The sequence below is a fragment of the Rissa tridactyla genome, chromosome 13 (genome assembly GCF_028500815.1).
Source record: "Rissa tridactyla isolate bRisTri1 chromosome 13, bRisTri1.patW.cur.20221130, whole genome shotgun sequence".
Lineage (NCBI taxonomy): Eukaryota > Metazoa > Chordata > Aves > Charadriiformes > Laridae > Rissa > Rissa tridactyla.
Window position 1 is genome coordinate 10,754,125 of NC_071478.1, and position 21,423 is coordinate 10,775,547.

A 21,423-nucleotide genomic window follows, 5' to 3' on the forward strand; every position below is an offset into this window, starting at 1 on the left:
TCAGCAGCTGTTGATGTAGCAATAGGTGAAATACACAGTATAGATTTTATGCAAGTTTTTTTGAATCTGCATCTCAGATCTTGTATAACATTTTATATCTGCAAAATGAAGCGTAATAAGCAATTTACTGTTGCTTCAGATTGAATTTATATTTTGTAATGAATTTAATATGTCATATAAAACATAACTTTGAGCTGCAAACTGGCCTGGAAAAAAAAAATCACGAATGTTTTCTTTTTGCCAACTTTGACAGTTTGGGGAGGGGAATTACTTTTACAATGCTTCCCTTTAGCTTTTTTGCAGTGCATCTGATAGGCACCTGGCATTGAAAGACTTGCTGCTGCTTAAAATTAGAAAATACATTTTATACTAAATGTGTTCCTCCAAGATGAGTGCAGAGAAATGTGGAATTGCCAAAAACTAATGGCTATCCTGTGAGGACACAGCTCTGTTTGAACTTTTCCCTGCTAGCCTGCTTTCAGTCCCCAGCCAAACCTGTCATAGAGCTCTGAAGATTTATGTTATTACTCTGCCTTATACCCCTGCCTTCATCAAGGCCCTGCCTACATTATAACCTTCTGTCTTTCTGCAAAATAATGGTGGGAATCTGTCTGGAGCAGGAAGAAGAGATCTTCTATGTACTTAACAGCGTGCTGCCTGACCCAGCCAATCAATCCTTCATGCTGATACCGTGTCACCGTTGCCCAGGTCCATGCCTCACCCCCTCTGGGTGGCAGGTAATGCATCCCAAGCGCCAAAGAGAAAGACCACAGAAGAGCTCACTGCTTAGATCTGCCCAGTGTTTGAGCTAGGAGGGAGCACAGACACGCTGTACCCAGAAAGACATTTCACAGGTCTCTGCCTCAGGCAGGCAAAGCATTTCTGGATGCACAGGTTGTGTAATGAATCCATCCAACAGCAGGATGCTCAGGTTCCTGCTGGTGATCAGTCTCTGTGGGTATATGTATAAATAAACCAAAACCAAGGATAGTACATTTCAAGTCTCTTGTACCAAAAAAGACTTTCTCCATCATTTTGGACACAGTGCTGAAATGCGCTTCTGCAGCATCCAGGGCTTTAGATATATATGAAGAGAGTCTGTATAGATATCTCTAGAATCTGAGTAGATATAATGCAAGAAAAAAATTCTTTTAAAAAATAAATGAAAATACATAAAGAGTGATATAAATTCTGTAAAAAAATACTATGGTATATTTTCTTACGAAGCTTTTACGCATTTGGAAAAATGTAGCTATTCTGTACTTCAAAATAAGTGGAAATAAATATATTTATTTTGTCTTTACAGTTAAATAAACTCATGCAACTTCTGTTTACACATACACACACCTAATCTTCCTATCTCTTAAAGCAGCATGTGTTTTCCTGTGTTAAAAATCCCAATGATTAATAATTTCTCTTTCCTGCCCCTTTATTAGAAAGGGAGTTATTGAATAGAAGACCATACTAAGAAAGGAATTATTTTGTGCACCAATAATGTTATTCCTTCTTTGATAATCTTCGTGTGCTATGAACACGGTGTTGTAAATAGCCATGTATTTCTGTACAACATTAAAACAGGCACAAAGAAGACAGGAATTCATACAATTTTTTCATGGCAGCATAGCAGCCTAATCCTTGCTCTCAAGAGAAAATGTAAAAGGCTGCATGTCAATGTCGATGGCTGCACAACTCAGCTCTTACTGTGATCTGTGCCACAAGAGCACACTGCGGTGTCCCCCCTTTTTGAGGTCACTCCCAACCTACAGCTATTTCTTTTACTGTATTTCTGCTCAGTAATTTTAGTTATTATTATTATATATATACACAACTATTCCAATAAGCAGGTAGCAAAGAGCGGAATTGCTGAAGGCAATGAAGCATATGGTCTCTTGGAATGAGGATAGTGCTGTGTGGGCATTATACAGAGGGTTTGGACTAAAAGGAAATAATGCAGGAGGTCAAGGGAAGGATCAAGGCAGAAACGTCTTTCATATATTTACTAAAATACCTTTCCAAAGTCAGCATGAAAGACCAAGACTACTGTCAGCAACACCGATCACACAAACACCCAACACCTTTCTCCTCAAGAACATGACCTGAAATCATGCTTTCATTTGAGGTTAAATATGCCCCAGATCTGCCCTATTGCTCCTGGATACCTATGGGATGCATCTGCTTGGCTCCAGCTACACAGCTCATGGCAGAATGATAGGGTTTGAGCCTCTCACAAACACAACACATTTGTGAGGTCAGGAAGTCACATCCTGGTCTGACACGGAGCAAGGGGGCACGTAAATTGTAGAGGAGCCAGGAACCAGTGCCAGAATGCCTGAAGCCCATTTCTGTGCCTTAAGTGCAGCCCGTGTCTCCAGTTGAACATCTAACTGGTACATCTCTTACTGCGAATCATAGCTTAACACTGGGAAAGTGCCAACAGGATAGCAGTGTAAAGCACGTGCATTTTGATATAGAAGACTGTGGGCAACAACAGAGCAGTTTGTACGCATTATTTCATAGTGCGTCTGAAAAATTAGTCATAGCCAAGTACCACCTATTTATAACTACTTACTTGTCTGTTTTTAAGTCTGTTTTTTTAGATATCTTTCAATGCGACAGTAAAGGCTGATCCCAAGGCCAGATGGATTCATAATATTCAGGCTGCAAAAATAGGATCATGCTGTTACTCACTGAATTTACTCAGACACTGCAGTTTCTATAAGGTGAGATTTTCGTAAGAAAAAGTAGCATTGGTTCGTATTTATAAAAAAAAAAACCAAACAAACAAACCCAAAACCCAACAAAACCCCTTTCACCATCTGTTCAAATGACTGTACAAAAGAAAAAGCTGACAGTGAAGCTGTATTCTGCTAAACCACCTGTGCCCAGGACTAGAACCAGATTACAATGCCATTTTCTGAGCTTCCACAATCATCTCTGATCCATCTCTGATGCACAGCATCTGTACCTCTGCACCTACATAACTGAAAGAGGCTTTCAACATGTATGCTCCGTGGCAGGGAGGCGTGCTTTGCAACTGGCACACACAGGAGCCATCCACCTCACATCCTTTGAAGCAGTGAACGCAGGAAGAAACCACTGCCCAGGAGCCACTTACCTGCACGTTGCATGAAAGGACAAGCCAGAAGGCAGAAGAGCACCACATTGCTGCTTCACTAGTAAACCCAAATTCCCCCTTGCTGCCTGCCACTCAAAAATGCCTACATGAAGACTAAGTTCTCCATAGTAGGGACAGAAGCTCTATTAAAAACAGAGTTGGCCCAAAACTGAGATGTGGTTATGAAATTCTATTTTCCCTTTTGTCCCCTGTTGTGGGAAAAAAGATGACAAGTATTTGATTTGCTCCAAGTCAGAGGCTTGAAGAAGTCCTAATGTCAGTGAACTATAGCAACGAGCTAATTCCTGTGGGTGCCGCTCCCAGTGGCATGTTGTCTATGAGGTTCCATCAATATTAAAGGAAAAACTACCATAGGTTTCAGGGGAGCTAGGCGTGGCAGTCATGAGCTTAATGTGCTATTGTGCCACTCTGAAAACAGGAATACGCATTTTAGGTGTCCATCTCAAGTATTCAAGGCTTGTGAATTTGGCATTGAAAGCCTTACATTAAGTCCCCATTGCTGACTGTGTGTAATGACATGATTTATTGAACTCAAACTCACAGACACTGGTTCCAAAAGAACAGTGATAACCAAACAATGGTGCTTCATTTGTATGGCAGGCTCCATTTCCCTTAAACAGTTCCAGGACTTTCTCCAGTTAATTAGACATATCCTCCCCATCATTTCTTTCAGTTACCACCAAGTTCAGTGGGAGGGTTTCGCACAGACAATGCTCAAATACATCCTGACAATCCGGTTCTTACCCCATATTGAAGAAACGGATAGTATGAGCCCTACATGGAGGCTAGGAGTTTAAAGCTGTGAAATAAATTTTAGGAGGAAGTATGTCAACCTCATGGATTTTACATGGCAGATACTTCCCAAAGTCTGCTGAAAGGAATGGTTTTTAATTACTTATATTTGTAAAATTGTTTTATTTCAGAAAGGCAATACTTTTTAAAATACGGTATTTTTTAAAATACAAGACTTATCTGTGGTACCCCTTTTATTCTAAAATGCAACTAAACTCCTAGAAAAGCTCATGAACTGGCAGGATCAGCTGCGTAAGTTTTGGTGTGCACTTCTGCCATATAATCCGATCAAACTGGCCTATGTCCACAAATCCAGAAATTGCTTCGATTAACGTGGACTGGATAGACAGAGTATCTTAACGCAGTCTAGAAATATTGGTAAACCTCAGCATTGCCCACAGTGCTCGCATAGCTTCGTATGCTGTCCATCTCAGGCCAGACATATTCTAGATCTAATACCATATGGATAGGCTATGTCAGTGCTTTATATTCCTTGCAAATAAATGGCAAAATTATACTGTCTGAAAAAACTACACAAGGGATGTGCGTGTAAAAGGTGAATAGGATGGCACCACAGCATGAAATAATTTGTAAGGGAAAGGAAACATGAATAATCTTCCTTACAGTCATGAGATGAGAGTCTCTTCCACAGAAGCCTTTTCTCTCTCTAGGTAAAATCCACTGTCTGAAGGTTTGCAAAAGTCCCTGTTCCATATCTAGCTAGAGTCATGAGCATTGCATCCCTGTTGGCAGAAAAAAAAAACACAACACTTTTGGGGGAAGGAATCAGTTTGCCTGTTTGAAAGAACTGGTGAAATACCATCAGTGCCAGTGGGGCTGAAGGATTCTTCTTGTCATGGCTAAGAGCCAGTTTTCTCAAGGCCACCCGTTTGAGGCAACTTCTGATGGTTCGTCTAAGCTCTCAGCTTCCCCTGAAAGACAGCTCGTCCCCTCCTCCTGCACCTCTCCTTTACAGGTCTGAACACTGGGGTGCTCTCAGACATCCCATGCTCTTATATATTCTCCATTTTCTCCAAGCTTCCATCACTGCTTTCCCTTCTCTCTGAATATCCCTTAAAATGGTGGGGCTACCTACCAGTCTTCCATGGCCTGGAACATAACCACTGGCAGAAACACCATTTCCAGTCTATTTTATTTGCTTACATTTTAGTAAGTATTTTTGGTTTTGTAGTTTGCTGCTGATATAACCATTTTTTTTCTTCTATCAACACCGATGGGTTCCATTTAAAATACATCAAATAGGGACACCTGTAACTAGTTTTACTTGAATATATGTACACAGTTATGTATACACTATATACATATGGGCATTATATATATACATATATATACACACATATGTAAGGCACTGTAAAACGTACCATCACTTCTCTAGGACTGTTTTTAATCTGTAAAAGTAGATCACATTCCTTCATATAATTTGAAATGTCTAACCAAGACATTTTTAAAATGTTTCAGGGTTACAGAGATATCAGCTGTGAAATAAGCCTTACTTTAAAATTCAAGTTATTGTGACAAGATGAACAAAACCTATTTTGACAGTAATTCTAATCCATTTATTATATAACTGCTCCTCTTTTAAAAGATATAATCACCTGTATAAATAGTTTCCTTTGTCTCTCCTTATATTCCAAAATGTGAACTGAAACTTGTCCTGCAGAATAAAAAATAACAATAAAAGAAACATGAATACAAACTTGGATAATTTATCTATTAGTTAGAGAGAGGAAAGCCAAGATCACTGTAAGCCAAGATGTCTTTAAATAAAATGTACTAAAACAGATCATGAGCTCACATAATTCTGTTTGATGTAGCCAACATCAGTGGAGCCTGGTGATTACGTTTTTGGCCATTTTACATATAAAGTAATCTCTGCCATGTGAAGACATGGCAGCACACAAATATGACTGGCATTTATAATGAATATGCTTGAATGGATCCTTGCTTAATGTAATTAGCCTATATATGCAAATTATAGCATCAGAAATCCTGCAGCAGCTGCTGTTAGGAGGGCTTGGCAACTGTATGTGTTGTAAGCCAGTCTTACAGATCAAACGGACATATTTTCAAAGACTAAAACCAGATATATAGATGAAGACAGACTAAAAATTGTACATCTTTGGGATATATAAATCCAGATATCCTGGATAGAACATTGCAACAAATACCTATACAACATTTTTTTCCACAGTTAAGTCTGTAGAATGATTCACAACTGTGCTGGACCGCAGGATCCCTATTAACCCCATGATTTTAATAAAAAACACTACAGGAAACTTCATTTAGTGTTGTTTTATGGACCACTTACTGTGGCCTCACAAGCATCATCCATCGGTCACAACTACGAGACACTCTCTTAAAGACTCAGCATATTTTCTACTCTGCCATAAGCACCTTGAAAATTAGATTTAACCCGCAATCACTTCTTTTAATATTTTGTCACCTGCAGATTTTGCACTGGAACTGGCCTTTCCAGTTCTACTGCTTCAGTTCACGTTTTGCACAAGTGGAAGTGAAAAAGGGCAGCGCACCACGAACCACCTCGGCAACCGAATGCATCTCAGGTATAACTCATCAGGGAAAACCAGACAATTTAAAACACTGAAGTGACTCAAAGTTTTAAAAAATATATATGTATTACGAGAGCCACAAAAAAGGTTACAGACAGAGCTCCACAAAGCCTGCACGGATACATTCCAACAATTCAAGGTGGCAGAACAGGTGAAATACAGACCATAAAAACGGTTCGACATTAACTTTCCAGACTGTCAGAGACAGCAACCTTGACCCCATCTTTCCCACACACAAAAAAATATTGAATATATATATATATATCTATATCTATACCTCTAGTCTGGACCACAGATATAGTCCAAAGAAAACCACATTGCAATTTCCACATTAGGCTTATAGGAGAACAGGCATCATCTGAGAAACGTCCATTGTAACGCCCATGAGGTGATTATCTTAGGCCAAGTTGACATAACATTATGCTTGGTTAGCAATTTTAGAACAGCAACACAACACAGTTCATTTGCTGCACATGGCTACTAACACATAGCTCTGTGCAACCCTTGGAGCTGACTTGAACCAAACTAAGCAATTACATTGGTTTTGTTTTGTTTAATTTAAAAAGAAAATGCAAATGTAAGATATTAGGGCAGTTCCTGCTATCACCTTTCTTAAAAATTCAAGACTTGAAAACTTCTTTACCATACTTGCTTACAGACACATTTTGAGACTGTATTAATGATCTTCAGGAAAATATGCCACCCTGAGGCTTTTTCCCTTGTTCACTTCAGGTTATGTCTGCATCCAGTTTTGACATCGGGGGCCAAATGCTGGTTGTATATCAGTGCAGTATTTGGCCCAGAGTTTCAAAGTCTTTGCTATTCAGACTTTCCTATGAGGTCAACAAACAAAGTAGTAAAAAAAAGAAAATATTAAGGCTTCAAGTAAAAATATTTCCTCTCTCTCCCACCCATGTAGTAAGGTACATTTAATTTCATAATACTCAATATATTATACAATTAAAGATACAGAGATCCAACTTTTCAAGGCAGATTGTACTACAATGAAAACCTGGAGCCTAAATGGGAGTGCATGAACAGGGAACAAACGGCTAATAAAATGCAATATGCAATGAAAATTGATGCATAAACTAAACAAAAACTATTGCTGTTTTTTAAATAGGTACTACAATCCACAGCTAAAAATAAAAACATGTTGAAAAGATTTAAGACTTCTGAAACATGAAATAAACACAACAAAAATAAAGAAGGTACTTTACAAGATGTGCTAACTTGTGCTGGATTTTCATGGCTGATCCCCACCTACTGTAAATTAGCATCACTTAAATGAGCTTTGATGGAGCCACACCAATTTACAGCAGCTGAAGATCTGGCGTGCAGTCTCTGTGAAAACTGAGACTATCTGGGCAGAAGAACCTTACTGCTAGTCTGTAAACTGCTTGAAGAACTATACTTTAACATGGGCTGGATTCTGGTCCAAAATTAGACTTAGTAAATAGGTCTCCAGTCCCGCAACAGGAGCTATGGAAGCAGACATTTACATTTATGAGAAAATAGCTGCAGGTTCAGTGCCTTGGATGGAAATGAGTCTGGATTTGATGCATGCAATCTCCTGTTAACAGTTCTGCTTAGATTATTCTTTCAGAAGATTTGAATAATTTACTCCAGGCTATGTGCACTAAATTATATGCAAACCTCAAAATGAAAAAAAAAAAAAAAAAAAAGACTTTGGTACCATTGTAAACCTATTAACAAGTTGAATGTCTCTCAACTGTGGGCAAAACTACTCACAAAATATATAATCCTCACATCTGAACCTGTAATGATGCGATGCATTCATTCTTTCCTCCCTTACCCTTTGTGAACTATGTGAAAATAACCCTGGATATTAGTGCTTTATACACACAACACTGTGTTTAGTCTTACTGAGAAATTATCTCATGAACTAATGTAGTTAACTTCAAAGGCTCTTTGGCCCTTCAAGTTCCTCAGTAGCTTTTTTTGTTTACAAATGCCGGAGAAAGAATGATCCAAGTGGAGCATCACTGGGATGCAAATCTCAAATATTACATTGGTGCAAATTTTCAGCCTTGTTTGCATGAATTTCATGTACATATTCAAAGATACATGATAAAATGTGCCCTTGTCTAGCTCCCTAGCCCAAATTCAGTGTCTCACGTATCTCCTCTTTTTCAGGGCTTACATATGGCATACATGATACTTTAAAAACAAGTAAGTCTTGTGATACTCTATGCACCAGAGTGAATTCCAGTCCTTGAGGAAATACTGCATCTTCCTGAGGAGTTAACATCAGGGTAGAGTTGCAGATTAATAACAGTTAAAGATGGAAGAAATCTATAAGGCCATCTGGTCTAGCCCCTTGCCCCTGCAGGCTCCCCTCTTAGAGAAATGTTTTTGACTTGTCCAAATATAGTCTGACTGTGCTAAATAGTTAGTCTCCAATACTCTGCCTTGGAAGACTATCCCATTGCCCTTTCCCCTCCATGTTTTCTGCCGCCTTCTAAATGTAGACCATTGGTTACCAGTCACAACGCTTTGATTTACCTTTGGTTTTACATCTTTTAACTAACATGTTTGTAAAATGATGATACTCAATTTCCACTTCGTTGCTTAGCCAGTGACATGATTTTAGCCCTTTAAATCTTCTCATCAGCCAGCCTGTCCAGTCTTTTAATATATATTGCTCCGTCTGTACCTGATCCAGTTTGCCAGCATCTTTCTGGTACCATAGTGCCTCCAAATAAAGACAATATTTTACATGCCAGCGAGCAAATCTGCATAGAAAGACACTTGCTTCTCTGCTCTGCAATGTCCCTACAGTAGGCATTTAAAATATCATCAAGGCAATAAAAAACACACTGATTTCTAGTTCACACTCTCATAACTTTAGCCTATTGCAGCTGCACTGCTTTCCAGGTTTCTCCCTTTAGGCAACATAGAGCATTACACAGAGAGATGATTAACTTTCTTATATTCTCTTCAACCTTCCTCTCCAAAAAATGATGTGATATACAAGGGACATAATAAGTGTGTATTGCAGCAGATTTCAAGATTTGTCAAATCAAAAGATAAATTTTAACCAGGCAAAACTGAGGTCAATATTTGCCTCCTGGAATAATTAATCTCATCAACATACATGGAAACAAGTAAGACGTTATCAACACATCCCGAATTGCTACCAAAGATCTGGAGAGCTCTCCATTATAGTCAAGGACTGAAAAAGGATTCAACCCCTAGAAACAAATATCCTGAAAAATGACAAATTTAGCTCTCTAGTCAAAACTATTCACCAGGAAAACCAGGTGGGAAGTCGAGGTTTCATATGCTGACTGGCTCAGTGATAAATAACCATTTTTAGTGATTTTGGCAACAGTTGTTCAGGATATTCTTAATTGCACAGATGATCTGGCTAGTTAGCATTGTTCCAGATCTCAGTACTTTTGAGGTGGTAATTGAATGGGAAGGAAAAGGAGATAAGGAAAGGAGCAAAGAAAAAAAATATCCATTTGTCCCAAAATTAGCTTTGCCAGAGTCCTCATATTTGTGACAGAAGTAATGCACCCCTTTCTTGCTTTTTATAACAAAGTTGTCTTTAAATCCAACAAAGTAAATGTAGTTTTCTGGAGAAAGGAAAAGGAAATCTCAGAATGTTAAAAAGATTTGATCGACATTATTTTAAAAAGTTGTTCCCTGGGGGAAAAAAACCAAACCAACCAAACAAACGGAAAATCCTTTGTCTAAAAGTATTGAAGACCAGAGGGAATGTGCTAGTAATTAGGCAGACGGAAAATTTATATCCTTTAGATGTATGCTTGGCTCAGTTACACACACTGTAAATTGAACAGATTATGACAACCTTGCTGCAGGATTACACAGACGGCACCAGGGCAAGGCAGTAAACCATGTTATTGCCTAAATCCAACAGGTAATAAGGAGGGTGCAGGGAAAGCAGCTGACAGCTGTTTAAAATATGTTCCCATCCAAACATTTCCTTTTTTATCTGTTTGGTTTTGTTTCCGAGTCAGAGAAGCCTTTAAAAACCAGAAGGAGCAAGAGGTCAGAGTGGAAGATCCTTACTGGTGCTGCGGTCCTTTTCCACGAGAGACTAACACACGCGCGCGCACACACACACACACACACAATTTCACACACAGGGAGGCGAATGGCAGACAGTGAGAAGCTGTTGCTATTCTTTCTCCTGCTCCCACCCAGGACCAGGGAGCAGGGACGCTTTTAAAGATGACACAGCATTCGTGGCCCAAGTGCCCTTGCCTTGCTCCTTCTCAGGAGGAGGAACCCGACCTGCAATGCCTGGTGGACACAGAGCAGTTCTCGCACACGCAGACTGCCCAGCACAGGGAGCCTGCTTTCCATGGCAGTGGGAAAACAGCAGTTGGGCCTCTTCCTCCTGCCGGACACAGAGCTCGCCAGAAGAACTGGGACGGGGCATGGGAAAAACTGAATGATCCTGGACTGACCGTACTTTTTCACAGCGCAACTGGTACACAACAGGTTTGTTGGACAGACGCACGCACAATGGCTTTAGCGCTCTCTTGCATGAAAGAAATCCGCTCTGTGGCTGTGGTGTTAGGTCATAGCCAGTTCCCGCCAGTTCAGGAAAAGTCTGATGGACTGTACAATTTTATTCCCTCAAGAATAAGGCTGCAGCTGGTTTTTGGCCAAAAGAGAAAGATGAAAACAGAATAAACCCAAAACAAGAAAAGGAGAGTGGCCGGCTGCTGCTGCTCCTTCTTTGTTGTTATTTGAGTCTTCACAGTGCTCCTAGCTTCATGGCTGGCTGAGTGGATGGCTCTTTGTTTTTAATTAATTTTATTTTACACTGAAATTTCATAGGTTGTTCCACCAACTCCAGACACCTTCTTAACGTTTGAGTGTCTAGCAGGGCTGACAGGTGTCCCCTGCGAACTTGATGTTGAACCCAACCTGGATATTCCTTTTGGCTGTCCATTTATTTTACTGTGAGGTGTCTTCAACTGCATGTCATCCCTGCATCGAAAGAAATATCAAAAGATGCAATGTTAGTGACAAAAGTGTGATAGCAGAATGGCTTCATTCAGGATAAACAATTCTCCCTGTTACCCTGAGTCCCAGTGTTGCAAAATATTCAAGCATGGGAGCAACCTGGTTGAAGCCAATATATTTGATGAAAAGCCACTGAAATGAGAGAATTCATTTGGCCATTAGGTTAGTGGATCAGACCCCAGTAATGTTTGCTCATTTAATTACTTGCTTAAATGCTTTGTTGAACCAAATTAATTGCATAAGCATTTGTAGGAAGCAGGAGGGTTTAACTGTCACCACTGTTGACCTTAAGCCAAACCGTGTCTTACAATCAGAAATACAACACTCAGAAAAAACACTTCCCAGTTAAATATCCAGTTAAACAAAATTATGTTGCTCATCTCTCAAAGACCTAAGAGAGGTGAAGCATAAAACTTCGTTATGACAGAAGACACAAACGGAATCGAGTCAAAAAGCACTCTAGGATGCCTGTAATTAAAAGACCATATTCCGGATGGACTCTTTAAAATAATTTGCTTTCTTATGACCTACTGCCAGGGAGCACAGACAACATGTTTTCCTCAAAAGATCTTTTAAATCTAGGCCGCTTAATGTGTCTTGTCCCCAAGACTCACAAAGATAAAAGCCTACCAAAGAACTGTTCTGGAAGTGCCAGCACAACCGGGGCGTGCTGTATTCTCACCCCTTACTCCTGCGCACTGGATGTCTGCTTGGGTTTGCCTCAGTCTGAAGACTGGCTCATGCCAGCAGCAGTGACCAGGGGCTGAAACACCTTCCAGAAGGGAACATTTCCTGTCTGCCTGCAAACCAAGGCAGCCTGAGCTCTTTCAGACCACCCTGACTTTTTCTGGAGGCCAGAAGGTTTGATGAATTAACTGTATTCAAAAAGGCAATTTCTTTCTTTACATCTGTCTGCAAAACAAACCAAACTACCCTGGACTTTTACACAGCTCTTGATAGGCTCAGAATAGCTCCAAAACTAAAAGCACTTTTTATGTGGCAGCCTGGTCTGACAGCTATAATCTGGAGCTGAAGCAGCAGATCCATCAACTGACACCAGCCTGACTTCTGCTACATGTTTAAGCTGCGCTTGCACTAGAGAATAGAGTTATAGGTGTCTGAACAAGCGAAACACACATACATAAATATAAAAAAAAAATATTGTGTGGTTTCATAAATCACTGCTGTATCCCCAAAATATGCTGGAACCAAATTCTACATTTACCTCACTGAAGTATTATAAAAGCCCTGACTCAGTGCTGAAATTCTCCTGAAGAACAGAGTCTGCCTCCTGAAACAAGTCAGAAAGGAGCTGGGGCGTGTTAGGGGAAAGGGGAGATGGGAAAGTCATTTGTAATGTTACTGACAGAGAAAACGTGCTAGGTTTACAAAGCACAGAGTGCCTGTGGGAGCTTTACTTCACTAGGTAAAAAACTTCAAGATTATTAAGCTATTTCTTTATTTATTAATCTAGGTACTCGACTTTAGGAACTTCAGTAAAAAAGATCCTCTGCAATGGTATCACGTGTCTGCAACCTCCGCTAACATCTGATGGGATCTGTGGCTATTTTGATAGCTAGACCACTTTTGCCAGACACTGTTTTTCATTGTTTCAAAGACCTGAACTGAAGTGAATTTACAGGCCCTATATTTTAAACAAGCACAATATAAAAGCAGTGGGACCAACAGGCTGACAGCATAACCAAGAACCAGAGACTAAGAAGAGGCAAAGAGCTTTTCATGTTAGCATCTCTTCTACAGCAGCAGCTGACACATCCACGTCTCAAACAGAGGGTGGAAAGGCAAAAGAAGGTCCACATGTCTTCTCTCACTGAAACAGACTCATTTCTTTAATACATATGAAGAGGAAAAAATATCTGTCTACCTCCTGAATGTCATGTCTTCCACCAGTAGACAAATCATCTTAACAACTACAGTTGACTTGGAAACATTGAGGAAAAACTTGCTGGCACTAAACTGCACGAGACCTCCCTGTGGTTCTCCCACGTTTCAATAACTTTCCCCAAAATGTTGGGCAATACTGGAGTGAGAAACCTGGCACCTTAACCAGAGGACAGCATAGTGCAGTAAGTGCCAGATGCAAAGAAAACCTAGATGTTTCTGATGAGCCCTCCAGGCCCCAACTTGGCTGAAATACTGCATCCTCGACAGGCTCACGTAGCTCTTTTCAGACTTTCCAAGCCCTAGAGTCTCCAGAAGAAAGAGAAAGAAAGGTAAGTGCAGGCAGAAGCTGCAGCTGAGGTCTTGTTCAGATGCCACTTACTCAGGCTCTCAGCACAGCAAATCCTCTCACTCCCTACATTTTCTCACAGAAATGAAGGAGGCAGTGAGGCCCTAAGGCAATGCCAATGTGGTCTGTGCCTGTATCGCCAGTTCTGTACTATGGGACGCTCAACACAGCTAAATACACAGCTCTCTATGCCAAGCACAATTTCCAGGACTGGTCTCAGCCTCTGTTTCCCTTAGTGCAGGATATGCTTGAACACGCTGTGACCCCAGCTTTGCCTCTGTGTCCAAGCAATGGCTGGGTCCAGCCACCCTTCAGGCTGCAAACTAAAACGGCTCCACCCTTTTGTGCATAATGGGAGGGATAATCTGCCTCATATCTTGCAAATAATTATGCAATTCAGCTAAGACACTAAATCACTATGACTTTTACAATTTAATTGACCACTTCCAGTCCAAGTTACAGCAAAAGTGCCGACATATTTGTCATGATGAGGTTGCTATGAGGCTGTCGCAGAATTGAAGAGTACCCACAAACCTCCCACCCTCGCTCGCCTACAGCAAACGTGTCATCTGGGTTGTGCCTCCAGCGAAGTGCTCTGCACTTGCAGTTGCAAACGGATTCACCTTGCTAAGCAGCACCTAAAGCAGTACATACCTTTGTGCTCCCACTGATTGCACCTCTGTAATTTCCACAGTGTTTACAAACGAGACAGCCTTCGGGCCTCCATAAGAGGGTGACCTAGGCATCCCTGTGGGGGATGACGGGACCTGGTGGCCTGGGGATTTGTAGGAGCCATTGCTCACCCTGCCCTGTAGTGCTTGATGGGACTGGACATTATTATTGGCTAAATCAGCTTGCAGAGAGGTTGTGGAAGTCCTTGGTGCTCTTGTCATTGCACTTGAGAGTGAAGACACTGAGGACTGCAGTATAGGGTTCCTTGTGCTAAAACTGGTAGCAGCCATCAGATTGTCTCTAGATCCATATCTCATTGCCATGCTGCGTGGGTCTTCAGAGAGCGTGCTGACTTGCTGAAGGCTGTAAGAACTAGGGGTGTCATAGACACCTGAGTCTGCAAACACTGAATCAGGGTGTGAGTGGAGGAGCTTCTCCCTCTCCTCCATCTCTTTCCTCTCCTGGATGGATGCCATAATGGTTTTGGAAAGGTTATCATAGCGGACTGGGGAGGGGTCTCGCTGATGTGGAGCTGGACCGCCCAGCACTGGGCTGAAGCTCTGTGGTGGTTGGCGCTGCAGCTCGCTCCCCCGTAGATGGCACATTTTGGCTGATAGATATGGGGAGTGGTACCCAACGGAGCTGACCGCAGAATGGGTGATGCACTTCCTCCCCGAGGGCGACATGGGGTTTAGCAAACTGTCATATGAGAGACTCCCATTTCTGTTTGACAGGGAATTGGGAGAAAAGATGCTTTTGTAAGGGGTGGAAGCTGCCCCTTCAGACTTTATTGGATGAAGGGGCACTTTCTCTGTCCCTCTCCTGCCAGCAGATTTCAGGCTCAGGGATCGTGAATTGATGGCAAAGGAATCTATCTGGAGCGGGGAAGACTGATAGGTCTTGTGGAGGGAGCTCTTCCGATAGCTGGGGATGTCCAAGCTGGGTTCAGACTGGTAATCAAGGCTCCTGCCATCCTCTTCTATCAGAGCCCCTTGACTGTGTCCCTCCTGCATGGTGATCTAAAACAGAGGTGAATATGAGAAACAGAAGCCAATAATAGGTAAGTACAGGTTTGCTCTCCACAGTAAGTGCACGGGAAGAAAAGAGCTGGAGGTCTTCTCTCAGACTGTTAGCCCAGCTATGACACAGCTGTATTACAAAGAGTCTCCTAACTCCTACTCAGCATATGGATAAGCACCTTAGAAGCGAGGAAGAGTTATTCATAGTAAGTGCTAAATAATACTGACAGTAATGGATGTGCCAATAAATGGCCATTGAGAGACCTTCTAAACTGAGACTCGGGTCTCAGTCGAGGTAAATCAGATTGTAATCTGATAATATTGCCCTTGGAAAAAGCACTTCAAGTTTTCCACAAATAGTTCTTGAGTTGAGGGATGCCTGGTTTTGTATGCTGAGTCAGAAATACTTTAGGCTTCATTTCAACACACTGGGGACCAGCACACTCTTATCCACTTTTCTCAGAGCTATGAATGTTCAGTAATTCTGAATTTCTGGGCATAGGTCTTCAAAATTAAGCACCTAAGCTTAATCAAAGCAGAGAGGCTCCTTCCCACCATTTAGACAACAAAATGAAGCAATTTTCTCTTTTTTATTGCCTGTGTAGGAGAGGCCACATCAGAGAAAGAACCGTAGGCCATAATTTATTTGCATGCATTGAAAAATATAGGACTTCACTTTGTTTTACTCTGTGAAAGTTTGCTTACAGTTCTGTTCACTTAAAATGCCATTCTGTGCTAAGCAAATAATTTTTGCTGTTATTTTTAAGGAAGAGTTTGCCGTGTTCCATAATAAATAGGCTACATTGACTCTGCAAACAAAGAATTATTATCAGTAGCATATTTAACCAGAAATGCAGTCAGTGCAGTTAGTTCTTTATCTAATTTCTTTTAAAGGAAAAATTATCTAAAAAAGCCTAACTGGAAAAAATCTATTTTACTCTGAATTTTTCTTCAAGTTTTTTTCTTTGAGCTAGAAGATAGGGAAATATGCAAACCAGTTCACTATCTTCTAGAGCATGGTGCTAAATTTGGCTTTCTCTGGAAAAAGGAGACCAAGTGACAGCCTGTAAAAGGAGCAGGAGAGAGCAATGACGTAGCTTATAAGTATATTTGTGCTACTTATCCTTGTGCTCCGATCCCTCTTTCCTAACAGCTTTCTCTGCTCAAAAGCAGAATTACATTGACAGGCTGAAGAACTGATACAGAAGGGACAACATGATATTCCTCACACCAGCTAGTCTCTTTCCCTCTGTACCTTATACTTAGATATGGCTTGGCAGACAAATACATGCTATCCTATCGGCTCGCCAACTGAAATAATTTTCATAGTATTCCCACTTGACTACTAGAAAGTTGTGACTACTATAAAATTGAACAAGTCCACAAAGCTGATTGTATGCACACCAGTCAGCCTATAGTAACAACATCTTTTTAGGTTAGTATTGAAACAGAAACCCTCAGAGTGAAGATGCTGTACCCCATTACCTCTTCATAGCACTGCCCAGTCTCCTGGCCTAATCGGAACCTATCCTTTATCTATAGCACATCTATAGCTATGTACTCAATGAATAAGACAAGCTTGCCTTCCATGGTGCTCTGACTTTTGGCATCATGACACAAAATACTGTTGCTTACACAGCTCAAAATTGCTAGCCGATGCCTATAAATAAACTATTTCTAATTTGATGTCAAGCCATTTTTCATGTAATAAAGTGAAGATGATAGGATATTAAACTTTTTGGATACAGTGAATGCACTGTTGTTCTTTTGTTCCCTTTCATAAGCCAATCTTTCCTTCATTAAGTGGACAAATCCAGAGAAAAAGATTTACAATTATTGCAGTAAGACTAAAACCCAAACTTGGTGGTAGCTGGAATTCCATAGCCTATCACCATTTTCCTTTTCAAAATGAGAAGGATACTAGAAAAGTTTCCTTCACCATTTAAGAAACATTCAGTCTTACTCCAGTGTTGCTGCAGTCAATTATATAATTGAAAAGGAAAATACGGTAGAGACACATCACCCCCTTCTTGTTATTGCAGGGGCGATATTGGAGGACCTGGTGAAATTAATTGTAAGAAAACTGCACTGTGTGTGGTATGTGTGTTTTAAGGGTATCTCCACTGGCGTGTGAAGACTTGGATACATATTGCAAATACACAAGTTAGACCAGTGATTTTCAAACTGCTGTTCTCAGGTCCTGAGGGGCTAAGGAATATTTACAAGAAATCCATGAGAAATAAGTGAGAAAAACAAGCCTATTAGCAGTGGGCTTAGTTTTGCACTCTGCTTCCAAAGGAAACAGTGTAAATTATTTCAAAACTCCTAAGCAAAAGAGAAAACAGGCAAAATTCCAGAGCAAGTCTCTCTAATTGCTTGGACCTCAGTTTTCTTGATAGGAGAAAATGATGCCAAGTGTTAGGAAGCAGTTTTTTCCATATAACCCAAATGCACTGAGAAGTTGCTAAGGAAGGTCAAACATGAGGAATCTTCCATTAATTTTAACTAAAATATCTCTTGGGATGCGTTAAAAGTTCTTTCTGTTTTGCAAGCTGACACCCTATGGAATCACTGAGTGTGTTGTCTGTTGGCTAAAGGGTCTGATCCAGAAAAGCGCTAAGCATGCCCAGCTCCCTCTGAAGTGAATGTGAGTTGGCACCTATATCAGGACAAGCCAATGGGAGGTGACACTTCTCAGCATCTCAGGATCAGGCCGAGACACGGGTAAAGCAGCAGTGCATGCCTGTCAGCAGGACAGACGTGTCAAGCTCAACAGAGGAAAGCTGCGAAAGCAGACATGTTTTCATAAGGAGCGCAGTGAAAATATACACTATCGCACAACAATGCCAAGTGTTGTTATTTACTTTTACACTCTGGCATTTACTAGAGCCCTGCGGTGAATTTATCTTCTGCTCCATGTTGCCCAGTGTTAGCTGACAGCAGATTCTCCCAGGCTTGCTCACCTGCTCAGCTGTGGCATGGTAGTGGACTTTGGGATTGTTGCTGAAAGCCGGTCGATACTTGTACATGGCAGGTGTAGGAGGGCTGATAAGTTTGGGTGAAAGACCACCTTCTGTAAAAGAAAAAAAAGAAAAAAGGACTTTCTATTAAAATGTGTGGACAGAAAGCTATCATCCCTAATTTCTTTCTACCCATGATCCTCTGCAAACAGATCTCTTCTGGAAAGAAGTATTTCTGCGCAGAATTCCACCAAAATAAATGGGGCCCCTGTGGAAATAACAGTACTCTGCTGCCAGATCAGCAATCTAAAGAGAAGAAGAAACAAGGTATAATATATTAAGTGGGGTGACATATTTTGGTTAGTAGTAATTTTGCCATAATTTGAAGTACTAGATATTAGGGTTGAATTCAGCTACCAGCTTTGTCTGAAAAAAAGTCTTTTTAATAGTATCAAAGCTTTCATTTCACATTTTCATAAATGAAATAATTCAGTTCAAAATGCCTAAGCATTTCATACTAATATTTCTGATTCCTTAGTTCAAAATGACATTTTTCATTTTAAAATTAATCAAAAATTTAAGAAGGGGTTTAAAACGGTTTAAAAAAATCTGCAAAACAGACATGAAATATCCAACCTAGGCTTGAACGAACCACTTCAAACTGACTTTTCTCCCCCTTTCCTGCTGTTTTTCCCCTAGCTCAGAACTCCTATAAATAGACAAAAACCACTTCACCCAGATCCCATTACTGTTTTGAAAGACTACCAGAAGCCTTTTAAAGAGGCTGAAGTATTTTCTTATTAATAAAAATAAAACACTGATCATGCAACTATACCTTCACTGGTCCCCAGCTGCCCTTTTAGCTCCGAGTACTTGCTTGGATCTCCTTTGGGTGGGAGAGGTGGTTGCACATCTATGCTTGTATCCTCCAGACCTTCCAGGCTAATTTTAGACTGAAAGTGACCAAAGAATCAATCATTACCCACAACTTGGTTAAATAACAGCACATGTCAGAGTGCTGGATGTACCACAGAAGAAGAACTACCTATACTTATAATGCCAAACATGATTTAGCATCATCCACTGCAGACAAGGACTGTCATGTGTAAAATCAGCATTGTCGTAACAAGCCAGTATAATTTTAAATGCACTGTCCTAGTCTACTTGGCATGCTAAATAATATTATCAGCACACCAGTTAATAAGTGGTAGAAGACAATGGTGTTTTCTAGCATTTTCAGCCCCTTTCCAGGCAGTTCTCAGCAAGTAACTATCCAAATTGTGTAACGTTTAACTATCCGCAAAAATCTTGCAAGGTGGCTTCTTTTGTATTCACTGCTTTTTATATGACTAAACAAATCCTTCTCTCTATTTCATGCCAGGACAAAGAAGAGGAGATAAGAGAACTCAGCTTCTGAACCAGTATTCCTTTTACTGGACCACAAGCCTTCCTGCAGTATGGCAGCTCAAAACCTTCTCTGAAGAACAGCTGACATGGTGGTACAAGGGTTCCCGCACAGTGTTAGGTTGGCTAAAATTAGTTTGAACACTAAGAGGTGGTGACTCTTGAGAGAGAAAGTAACTATCACAAAGAAGAACCACCTCTTCCAAAAGATGCCCAGAGACATTCTACTATAGAGCTGCAAAAAGGGCTGTTACTGGATCAAGAGCTGCTGCTGTTACTGAACCTGGCTTACTTTCAGAGGACAAAGTATATGACAAGGACTCAACCTCTACCATTTTCCCCAAAAAGTGCATTATCTCAAAGAGACAAACTCATTTCCAGACTTGATAATGCTCAATGCTCTTCAAAAGTAGCGCTTGAAGGCTGCCTTACCTTGCTGCGGTTGAGGTTGGCTTGGATCCCATTGTCACTGATCTTCACTGTGATCTGTCGCTCGGTTAAATCAGGTCTGAGGAAAGGAGGCTTCACACTCACAGCTTGCTTTTTCTTGGGTTCAACTATGTACCTGATTAATTGTTCAACAGTCATCATTAAAATAAACAATAAACTAAGAACAAGGCATAGAGACAAGAAAATCTTCCTGCTTCCAGGCTATGATTTAAGAATGTGTCAGAATGTAGGTAGGTTAACTACACTTATTTCAATGGATGTAATAATTAAAAAGCAATAAAAAGATCAATGGGTTTTTTTCAGTGAGCAAAAGGAGAGGATGCATTAAAAAAACCCAAGCAATTTTTGAAGCACTGATGGACAAGAGCGCAGTTCACATGAAGAGAGAGAGGCCTACCACCAACAGAAGCGATTTACTAGATCTTACCTAGTTAACATGAAACAGCTTCCCTGTGGTAGAAGACGGTGACTGGGGGAATAAGACCCAGCACATGGGGAGTTAATGAGGAGAAGATGATGTGCTGTCAGTTCTAGCTTACCACACCATGACTTGTTTCTGTAGCATGTTTACAGTGTTCAAAAGAAACAGACAGGTCCATAGGAAGCAAGAAATCTAAAGGGAAATGGCTGACTTTAGATACCTAATTTCTTTCCAGTGGACTAGAATTCTGTAAGTGCAATTGGGCAGTGGCTGTACAATGCGTAAATATCAACACACACAAAAGCTTTCTCTGTTTTATCTAGTGAATAGGACATTAGGAGTGATGGCTCAGTGACTTTCAATATAGAGGATAATTCGGACAGGTCTTCACAAAACACAAACGTTATGCTTGCTGGAAGTCTGAGAATAGCCATAATGATAGTACTCATACCCCTCTCCTTACAGGAGTGTCTCCCAACTTCTAAAATCTGTCTCTCTTAAGTATCTTGACCTGATTTTCACATTTTGGTAAGTTTGAGAAGCAGCTATTCCAGAAACAGTCTTTTAGGACTTATTTGTTGCATAGCAAAGAGGAAAAAAAAAAAGCAGATAATAGTGTCAGGGTCTGGAATTGCTCAACACCCTGAAAAGGCTCAAATAAGTCATCTCGGAGCACGATTATTAACATGTTTGCAGGCTGGA

At 40.7% G+C, this 21,423-nt stretch overlaps 1 protein-coding gene across 7 annotated transcripts in view; it reads right to left on the minus strand.

Annotated features, from left to right (window-relative positions):
• Positions 1-750: 750 nt before the first annotated feature.
• ZDHHC8 (zinc finger DHHC-type palmitoyltransferase 8) overlaps positions 751-21,423 on the minus strand; it is a 122,818-nt gene continuing 102,145 nt past the window's right edge. For 5 of the 7 annotated variants that reach the window (XM_054219370.1, XM_054219372.1, XM_054219374.1 and 2 more), the window contains 5 exons: positions 20,283-20,415; positions 19,282-19,399; positions 18,450-18,559; positions 14,450-15,486; positions 753-11,508 (listed from right to left, as the gene is read on the minus strand). In XM_054219370.1, the coding sequence (XP_054075345.1) occupies positions 11,337-11,508; positions 14,450-15,486; positions 18,450-18,559; positions 19,282-19,399; positions 20,283-20,415 (1,570 nt within the window). In that variant the 3' untranslated portion in view covers positions 753-11,336. Of the gene's footprint in view, positions 11,509-14,449; positions 15,487-18,449; positions 18,560-19,281; positions 19,400-20,282; positions 20,416-20,727; positions 20,770-21,423 lie in introns of all 7 variants that reach the window. The other 2 variants (XM_054219375.1, XR_008469113.1) reach the window with 2 other exon arrangements.